This window comes from Myotis brandtii, unplaced genomic scaffold (genome assembly GCF_000412655.1).
Source record: "Myotis brandtii unplaced genomic scaffold, ASM41265v1 scaffold50, whole genome shotgun sequence".
Classification (NCBI taxonomy): Eukaryota; Metazoa; Chordata; class Mammalia; order Chiroptera; family Vespertilionidae; genus Myotis; species Myotis brandtii.
Window position 1 is genome coordinate 447,153 of NW_005369061.1, and position 11,032 is coordinate 458,184.

The 11,032-nt window shown below is 36.5% G+C and overlaps 1 protein-coding gene across 1 annotated transcript in view; it reads right to left on the bottom strand.

Moving 5' to 3' along the window:
- Positions 1–3,329: 3,329 nt before the first annotated feature.
- Positions 3,330–11,032, bottom strand: part of EFCAB5 (EF-hand calcium binding domain 5) — a 72,704-nt gene continuing 65,001 nt past the window's right edge. Inside the window, 2 exon segments of the mRNA XM_005876919.2 lie at positions 3,330–3,370; positions 3,673–3,855. Coding sequence (XP_005876981.2) covers positions 3,360–3,370; positions 3,673–3,855 — 194 coding nt within the window. The 3' untranslated portion in view covers positions 3,330–3,359.

Here is an 11,032-nt window from a genome sequence, read left to right on the forward strand (position 1 = left end):
TGACGCTGACGCAGACGCTGACGTAGTCACGTAACCTCTCGCGCGACTTTGGGCGGCCAGGAGTCCGCCTCGCCGCTGAGTCGCTTTTGAGTGGATTCAAACGCTGTTTTGGAATCTAGTACCTTGGTCTTCCGTTTAATTTGCAAACCTACTGACTGCTTCGATATCAGTGGGAAGAAAAGAATGACAAAATTCTAGGCCAGTGGTTCCCATGGTCCCGGGACCAGCAGGTTAGCATTATCCGGGAATTTGTTAAAAATACAAAATACAGCCCTAACCCGTTCCGCTCAGTGGATAGAGCGTCGGCCTGCGGACTGAAGGGTCCCAGGTTCGATTCCGGTCAAGGGCATGTACCTTGGTTCCGGGCACATACCCAGTAGGGGGTGTGCAGGAGGCAGCTGATCGATGTTTCTACCTCCCTAGCCCTCTCCCTTCCTCTCTGTAAAAAATCAATAAAATATATATTTTTTAAAAATTTAAAAAAATACAAATTAACGGGTCCTATCCCAGAGCTACTGAATCAGGAACTCTGGGATGGGGCCCAGAAATGAGTTGTTCAGTATGAGTACTTCGGGCTCAGGGTAATTTGGCAGAAGGTGAAAATCTATATCCTCATAGAACCAAATTGCTTAATAATACTGTGGTACCAATGGGTATAGGAATCAAAATCATATACCATACTCTTTTAAAAAAAAAAAAAAATCGTCATATTAACTGTGCATCCACTCACTCTTGGCCCATTCCAAACTAGTCTTATTGCAGCCGAAAAATCTTTCAATTTCTACGGAGGGATGTTTAAGTCTCCAACTACATTTGTCTTTCTTTTAATAAGTTTTTGTTTCAAGTATGTTGAAACATTTAGGATTATTATGTCCTCTTGCATTGACCCCTATACCATTAAAAAAATAACCCCTTTCCCCCCCCCGTAAAATCTTCATATTTATTCCATAATAATGGAATCTCTCCTATCATCATCAGTTTATTCTCAAGTAAAAACTGGATCGCAATGCCATTACTTTGACTTAACGACCTTCTCTCAAACAGGACTGATAAGGAAAGGCAATAATGGTACTAATGATTCGTTCAGATGCCAGTATACATCTTTAATTTATCACAGTCTACCTTCAAGTAAAAATATATCACTTTATTTATAGTATAAAAAAGCTTTATAGCCCTGGCTGGATAGCTCAGTTGATTTGGATTGTCTACCAGTGGTTCTCAACCTTCCTAATGCCACGACCCTTTAACACAGTTCCTCATGTTGTGGTGACCCCCAACCATAAAATTATTTTCGTTGCTACTTCATAACTGTAATTTTGTTACTGTTATGAATCGTAATGTAAATATCTGATATGCAGGATGTATTTTCATTATTATAAATTGAACATAATTAAAGCATAGTGATTAATCACAAAAACAATATGTAATTATATATGTGTTTTCTGATGGTCTTAGGCGACCCCTGTGAAAGGGTCGTTCGACCCCCAAAGGGGTCGCGACCCACAGGTTGAGAACCACTGATCTACAACATACAGTGTCATTGTTACTTGTAAGCTATGAAGAAAGAGTCAATAAAAATTCAACTATTCAAGTCTAGGTTTCTGAATTAGAAGTAAATATAAGTAAATCAATAAATCTATCTAGTCCAGCAGTTTTCAACTGGTCTGTCGCAAGGATTATTTTTAAAATATATTTTTATTTCAGGGAGGAAGGGAGAGGGAGAGATAGAAACATCAATGATGAGAGAGAATCATTGATCGGCTGCTTCCTGCAGGCCCCCCACTGGGGATCGAGCCCACAACCCCAGGCATGTGCCCTTGACTGGAATCAAATCCGGGATCCTTCAGTCCGCAGGCTGACACTTTATGCACTGAGCCAAACCAGCTAGGGCTGTCGCAAGGATTTTTAAAACATGCAGTATCTGACACTAAGTAATCAACTGATGTGCTGTAGCACACAGGTTTTAAAAATTCTTGTGGCACACTTACTGAAAATCACTTTAGTCAAACAGATTTAAATATAAATCGATATCTAAACTTTTGTTAAGTATAAGAAATATCTTCACTAAAAAGTAAGTTCTATGCCCGACTGGCGTGGCTCAGTGGTTGAACGTCGACCTATGAACCAAGAGGCCTCCATTCGATTCCCGGTCAGGGTACAAGACCCTGTTGCAGGTTCCATCCCCAGGACTTGATTCCCAGTGTGGGGTGTGCAAGAGGCAGTTGGTCAATGATTCTCTTTCATCATTGATGTTTTTATCAACCAATCTGCCTTGCTAGTTGTTTAACTTTACAGTAATTTCCAAAAGACTGAATGCACGATTATTAGCCTAGTAAAGGGTGGAAAGTGTTAGTGAGGTGTCTGGGGTGCTGGCAAGGGTAGTAACTCTACCCTGTCTCTTACTAGTTATTGTGATCTAGGTAACTTTCTCACTCTTAAGAGACTTTCTCATTTATAAAATGGAGATAATAACCTGCCTATCTTACAGGTTATCAGGACGATAAAATGAGCTAGTATGTGAAAATACTTCAAACAAGTTAAAGCACCATGCTAATATATTTATTATCATTACACAAAATGCCCTTTAGTTAACTAATCCCAGGATAGTGGTTAAAAAGGTAGCATTCTATACAAATTTGCCCTTCTTGCTGCCTAAAATACCATTTGTATTCACAGTGAACTCTTTATAAGCTGTTCTGAAGCCATCAGGATATGGGGCTATCAGTTTAATATCTTCAAGAACCTTGTTCCTAGAAATGTTGTTGCAAGTGTCCTGAAAAGCCCTCTTTCTAATACAAAAGAGGCTTATAGGTTAAAACTGGGCATGCGATCATTCAAGAGATGAGGACTGGTAATAACACTGCCATCTTATCAGAAAAGGTTAAACAGGGACCTCAAATTATAAGATGTTTGGAACACAACATATTTTTTCAACCAAATAAAAAAAATGAAGTTTAATTTCCCAAAATTTTATTAAAAACGGACTATCATCAGATATTTTATTGCAAAGATGAAATCTCACAACAGAGCAGTAAAGTTTGCTGTACTAACAATCTTTAAGTAAATATAAATTCTTTTTGTAGTTCTTGAACTTGAGAGGTTATGTTGTTATTTTTTTTAAGGTGTTTTCTTTTTCCCATGAGTCATGGACAAACATTTTCCCACAGGGATTTCTATTTATTGAAATAACTTGTTACTAAGGTAAGTGTGTGTGTGGTGATGAGGAGGGAGAAATGGTAGTGCTCATATTAGTCTTTGAAAAATTAGAAAAACAATTCCCAGTCCATTTCTTAAAATCTTTATTATTTGGTACTCTTTTGATGTAAAAACTGCCATTTTATTTTCTGAATCTTCGGTCTTTACTCTGTACCTTAAAAGAATGAAAATAACTCTCTTCAGCCAAGCATAATAGTCCCATGACAGATAAAAACTAAAATTGAAAGGAAAGTTTTGAATATATTCTATAACATGCATTTATTTATGGCTACCTTAACTGTATATTTTTTAGATCTAACTTCTCCTTAGGTAGCACTTTTGACTTTAAAAAGTGCTGAGGCAAGTGTCTAGGAGCAGACTATGTCTATTTTCTTCCAATTGAAAATATTTTATAGTTAACAAAACTGCACATAACAAAAATATTCTAAATACAGCACCAATTCCATTAGCATTTACCTAGCAAGCTTGCGCCTGGCATTTTTGCATACACACAGGAGTCGGTCTTTGAGGGCAATGGGGGTATAATAGCACCACTTAGTTTTATCTTTAGTTCTATGAGAGCTAAACAGATGTGTGACCAATGGTATAGGTACTCCATGACAATACTATGCGATTTCCACACATTGATTCGGGAATGACCTGCACCAAAGGGGAAAAAAAAGTTAGTGTGAATAGTTTTGCACTTTTTAAATTAAAATGTAAGTTCCATTATTATGATGAAAGTTCATTAGATATGTTTGGAGTAAAAACCATAGCAGAATCTTGTTTAAATATCTAAGAATTTAAAAATTTTGGTGTAGTCATCTAATGAAATACTACACAGCATTTAACAACAATTAAAGAATTAGAGCTATATATATCATGTGGATAAATCTCAAAACATTGAACACAAAATGTAAGTTGTAGGATAATATGTTCTTTGGATACAATTTTTAAAAGTTTTAAAACCTGTAAAATAATATTATATTGTTTATGGATTCATAAGCATGTAGTAAAAGTAAGAAATCATGCATAATAAATACCAAATTCATAATAGTATTTTCTCTAGGGAGGAAGAAAATAGGATCAGGGAGAGGTAGAAAGTCTCAACTGTTCCTTTAATGTTTTTTGTTGTTAATCCTCACTGGAGAATATTTTTCCATTGATTTTTAGAGAGTGAGAGGAAGGGAGAGAGGAAGAGAGAGAGAGACAGACGGACAGACAGACATTAATGTGAGAGAACATTGATTGGTTGTGTCCCACACCCACCCCAACCGGGCTGGGATCAAACTTGCAACCCTTCTGTGCTCTCATTGACACTAACCACTGAGAACACTAGCCAGGGCCTTAAAATGTTTTCTTTTTTAAAAAAAGTCTGACTCAAACACGCATAATATTAAGTTTGGATATAGAATATGGGTCCATAATGACTACAGGTGTTAGTCTCAAACTTCTATGTTTGAAATATTTCTTAATTTAAAATTACTTTAAAATATAGAATCACTCCATACCATTAAGATTCATGTAAAATTGCAAAGTATTAAACTGCCATTTATAAAAGTTACTTTTTCCCAGAAGTCAATGACTAATGGTCAGATAGAATGGTCAAACACAGTGGTTCTCAACCTGTGGGTCGCGACCCCTTTGGCGGTCGAACGACCCTTTCACAGGGGTCGCCTAAGACCATCCTGCATATCAGATATTTACATTACGATTCATAACAGTAGCAACATTACAGTTATGAAGTAGCAACGAAAATAATTTGATGGTTGGGTCACAACATGAGGAACTGTATTTAAAGGGCCAGAAGGTTGAGAACCACTGGTCTAATGGAAAGAATATACTGTAGAGTTGAACAGATCTGGGTTCCAATTATTTTTAAAATATTTTTGTATTGATTTCAGAGAGAGGAACGGAGAGGGAGAAAAGGATAGAAACATCATTGATGACAGAGAATCACTGATCAGCTGCCTCCTGCACAGCCCCAGGCATGTGCCCTGGGTTCATTGGTTGACATTCAACCTCTGAGCCACATTAGCCGGGCAAAGGTTCTAATCTTGACTTTATCCCAACTAGTCTTGTGCCCTGGAGCAGGTCACCTAATTGTTCTGAACCTGTCTCTTCTTCCATAAAACAGGGATAATACCTCAGAATTGTTATAAAAATTAATGAGAAAAGATATGTGAAAATCTGACACAGAGTAGTTGCTAAAAAAAATATTAATTGCCTTCTTTCAGATGCCTCCTACCCTCAGGTCTATGCCTAAATCAACAATGTTTGCTGATTTGAGTTGAATAAACCATAAATAATACTTATAATTGAATAAGAGGTTTTAAATATCATCTCCTATCCATAGTTCTTTTTTAAAAAAATATATATTTTATTGATTTTTTTACAGAGAAGAAGGGAGAGGGATAGAGAGTTAGAAACATAGAGTTAGAAACATTGATGAAAGAGAAACATCTATCAGCTGCCTCCTGCACACTCCCCACTGGGGATGTGCCCGCAACGAGGGTAAATGCCCTTGACTGGAATCAAACCTGGGACCCTTCAGGCCGCAGGCCAGTGCTCCATCCACTGAGCCAAACTGGCCAGGGCCATAGTTCTTTTTAAAAAAAAATTGATTTTAGAGAGAGAGGGAGGGATGGGGTCAGAGAGACAGAGAGAAAGAGAAACATGGATTGGTTGCCTCCCAACCAGGGATTGAACCCACAATCTGAGCATATGCTGTAACTGGCAATCAAACTAGTGACCTTTCAGTGCCTGGGACAATGCTCAACCAAGCAAGCCACACTGGCCAGGGCTATCCATAGCTCTTTAACAATGACAATTGTTACTTATGGCTATCTATTAAATGAAAGACAACATATTTTACTTCCCTATCTCCTATCAACATGAAGGCACATAAAATGTGGAAAACATTCACAAGTCTCAAATTTTTTTTAAACCGACTTTAAAACGCAGACACAATGTTCTAGAATTCTCTTTTAACACACACACACACACACACACACACACACACACACACAGGCACTGTCTTCTCCCAATTATAAGTGTTCAATAAATGTTGAATTGAAACAACATTCAATTATGGAATAATTAAGTTAGGTTTTTCAAATATCAAGTCTTTTCAGATTATAACTCAGTAACATTAGTGACAATTATGAATAAAAACAAATGCTGGTCATGAGAGCACATGAAATGTACCTGATTCATCTCATGTTATGGGTAATACTAGACCAATCAACATACAAATGTACAATTTTGAAGTGCATTTTGTTATAATTGATCCCTTTTTGTATTTATTAGTTCCTGAAACAAAGTAATGCTATAGGCTGCAAAGAGTACTCTGATTATCTTAATGTTATGAATTTAATTAAACAAAAGTTCACCCCAGAATACTTTTAAAACCAGTCCTAACTGATTTTCTGACATATGACAGCTCTCCTGCTCCCCACAGCTTTTATTCTCCCCCTCCTAAATCCCCATGAAGAGCTCTGTTTCTTTGATGCCTGCCACAGTGTTCTTATCTGACATCCAAATGAATAGACTCCTATCTGCAACCATTATTAAGCCAGTCAGCCATCTCCATGGTGATTCAAGGACACGAGACTAGGGAGCGAGGTCACTCCCTTTCACAAGCCCCTGTTGCTTATTTCCTGTCTTGTTACCAGGGACAGAAGCTCCAAACCTGTCTGGGCCATAGTTTCTGTTTCCTGCCCTTTCCAGTGAGAGATTGATGTATTCACAGCTGGCTTTAATTTATTCCTCGAATGAAGCCTCCATTGCTTTGTGGCAGTGATTTTCAACCTTCTTCATCTGAGGGCACACAGAAACTAATTACTAAAATTCTGTGGCACCCCAAAAAATATATTTTTTGTCGATCTGACAAAAAAAAAAAGGTATTCTTTTGATTTATTCACACCTGAAAGCTGTTGTGTTGGCTGTTGTCATTTTTTTATTTGACAGTTTAAGGGAAAAGAGGTCAGTGCTCCTGACTAAAGAGTCAGGTATTGCACGTTTTAAAAATTCTTGTGGCACACCAGTGTGTGGTGGCACAGAAACGGGTTGAAAATTGCTGCTTTGTGGGGTGCCCATTAGCAGTGGTTGAGCACTGCTGCCCTCTTGTGGTGGATAGATGCCAGATCTTTGCAGTAGTTGCACAGATTTTACAATTCTTTCAAGCAAACATACTACTTTTTTTTTTCCTTTTCTAACCATAAGAAATTGTTGTGTGTTTTTTTGTTTTTGTTTTTTTGCTTTGCTTTGCATTGGTAAGGGTTATAGTAAATTATTTGAAGACATCTGAGCTAAAATAATTGCTGAGACAAACTTTGAATCTGTTTATAAACCTATTGATTTCAAAAGATTCGAGTTTAATCAAACTTTTAATTACAGAGGAAATTCATTTTGCTTAAAACATTAGAATAATATGGGATATTTCTAATTAAATCTCCATTTATGGATCTCTGCTTTAACACTGGATTAAGTTAAATCTTCCACTTTTTTTCTTGAGTTATCAAAGTTTGGGTGGAAGTTTATTCCAGGCTGAACATTGAGTTCTTGCATTCATTTCATTCCTATGGTAAGCACAACTTCTGCACAATATCACATTGTATTGGCTTTTCAAAATGATGTAGCCATAAATCAAATTATGTACAAATTGAAATCAATGCAATTTATCTTTATAAAAATTCATACTTTAATACAGTGGCTTTTAAATTCTTAAATCATATCCCTCTATCAGTAACAGATGTTGAACATGATCCAAATATATGTATATTTATTTATAAATTATTTATTTTAAAACAGTAAAAAATAGAAATCCGACATTGATGGGATAAATTTATTACAAATAAAAGTCCTGCACTATTTTCTTGCACTTCAGTGGTGTAGGTATCAGTTGTTTGTGCCTTTTGTTTGCTCCTTTTTGTTGGAGCTTAGTGGGGAAAGCCTACAGGTGTCTCAGTATTCAGTAGACACACTCATACTCTCCCTGTTTCCACTCTGGTACTCTCCCTTCTCAGCTGTGTCTGATGTCCCCTAGGTCAGAGACTTTCTATGTTACCTTTTCTGAGGAAAAAGTTTCTAGGGTTGGGGTGAGGAGTTGCCTAGTGTGTAGGAGATGTAAAGAAGATGACATACAGACACCAAAACACTGAGACAGAAGGAAAGAGGAGAAACAACAGGGAGAAGAAAACTTTAAAAAATAATTATCACTAATACCTTCAGAGAGAGAAGACATTGCATTCAAGAAACAGAACAGATGTTGTAATAGCAAGTATTTAAAGAACAGCAACAACAAAGCTCTTAGACATTAAAGCATGCAGAAACAAACATTCAATAGGATTAGAAGGTTGAGAGAATGTCTCAGAAAGTGGGGGAAAAAAAGACAAAAAGATGCAAAATAGGAGGAAAAATACAAGGATTTGGGAGACTAAATTTAGGCGATCCAATGTCTAAACAATAGGAATTCCAAAGACACAATACAGAAAAGAGGGCAGGGCCACCACCAACCTCTAGGTCATCTTTGTGTAAATGAGAAAAAGACACCCACCATGGAAGAATGCACTCTGTGAGCACATAGCTTGATGAGCAGAAAAAGGTGTGTGAAGAAAGAGATGCCCCTCATACAAGCAGATGTGGCCTTATGCTAAAGCACACAGTTTAATGAATGGACTCCTGGTTCGATTTCAGCCCCCTCCCACCTCCTCAGTAGAGCACCTTTGTGCAGTGTACAAATTCCACAGTCATAAGTAGCAACCTTGATGCCATGGAGGAAATTATCAAGGACTTAAGGACCTGAATTTCACAATTGAAAAGGCCCAGTGAATGCTCATATCAATGGATGGAAACAGACCCATATAAAAGCATATCATTATGAAATTTGACAGTCTTTGAGATAAAAGGTAATTCTACAGCTTTGGGGGTAGGGGTGTGTGGCACAGATAAAGGTCACATGCACAGAATCAAATCAGAAAGGATACAGACTTCTCAATAGCAATCTTGGAAGATTCCAAGTTTCTTGTGACCTTGGAGCCATTTCCTTAGGAACATAGAGTTTACATTTGACCCAGCATTCCACTCCTCGCTACATAACCACAAGAACTAAAAACATATGCTCACCACAAAAACCTGTAAACTGATGTTCACAGTAGCAGTATGTACAATAGCCAAAAAGTAGAAGCAACCCACATGTCTATTGACTGATAAATAGATATGTAAAATGTGGGATATCCATATAATAGAATATTATTTGGCTGTAGAAGAGGAATTAAGTACTGATACATGCTAGAATATAGATGAAACTTGAAGCATTATGCTAAGTGAAAGAAGCCAGATACAAAAAGCCACATATTGTATGATTCCATTTATAGGAAATGTCCAGAATAGGCAAAACTGGATAGAAAGTAGATGGGTGGTTGCCAGGGGCTGGGATGGGGATGGGCATGGGAGAGTGACTGCTAATGGGTACTGGGTTTCTTTTGGAGTGATAAAAATGTTCTAAAATTAGATAGTGGTAATGGTTACACAACCTGATGAATATACTAAAAAACACACACACACACTGAATGGTACACTTTAAAATGGTGAAATTTGTGGTAATTGAATTATATCTCAATTTCTGGAAAAAAAAAAAGACAATGGGCAGTGTCTTCTAAATTATTATTACCTGGCAAACTTTCAGACATGAAAGGTCTCAAAAAATTTACCAATCATGCGCTCTAACTCAGAAAACTACTGGAAAAATGCTGTCTCAAAACACAGGAGTAGGTCAAGAAAGAATGAACTAAGAGAATGGCAAAATAAATTTCTATGAGGTCAGAAAAGTAAATATCAGGAAGGCAGCTGAGTAGCAGATCGGGGGTGCAGGAAGACTCCAGATAGAAAGAAAATTAAAATCTCTAGAAGGAATGGCTCAAAAAAAAAGTTAGAACTAAAAATATTACCTGATAAATGTAAACTTTTGGGAAATTATATAAAGAGATAAATGGAAGGGGTAGGAATTATCAAGAAGTACAAATAAAATTAAGCAATTTAAAAAATAAAATGCAATTATTTCATGAAAAATTAAAAGTGAAAAAGGAGCAATCAAAATATGCTGCAGTGCTCAGTTGTGGATAATATTTGCATTGGCAAAATCATGTAAACATTGCATTTTGACTTAATCCCCATTTGTAATATAACTACATCAGGAGGATAGGGTAAGAGAATGGTGGTGTAACAACTAAGCTTTCATCTATAAAGAGAAAATCAATTGACAAGGTTTAAAATTGATGAATTAAAGATAGCAATATTACAAAAACTAGAAATATTGAAATGTGCTATTGCCAGAAGAAACAGTTAAATGGGCAAAAAAGAATTGCCCCTAGTGAGGGGACCTGGGGTGAGTGAGAAGAGAAGAAAGATGGGCTACTGACTCTTTCTGTTAGAAGTTTTTTAGTTCTTTTAGACCTTTTTAAGTACTTTAATAAAAAAATATAATTTTTATAGTCCTTTTGGGGTAAAACATTGTTTTAATATCACTAAAATAAAAAATTATGAGTGTCAAAGGAACCTGAAAAATATGCTTGCCTTAAATAGATTTTTAACAGTCTTTATCAGATATCAAACCAGCAATGATATTACTTAGACAAAACCAATTTTAGTTATTTCTTTTAATTCAGTAACTACTGTTGGAAAACTTCAAATTTTAAAATCAAAAGGCATGATAAAGAACAGAAAGAAAATTGCTGATTTCAGTTTTTTTCTTTCTTTTTATTCCCAGATGACTTGGACTGACAATGGAAGGGGTCTACTTGCACAGGAAATGGGTCAAGCATCCAGGCCCCCAAAT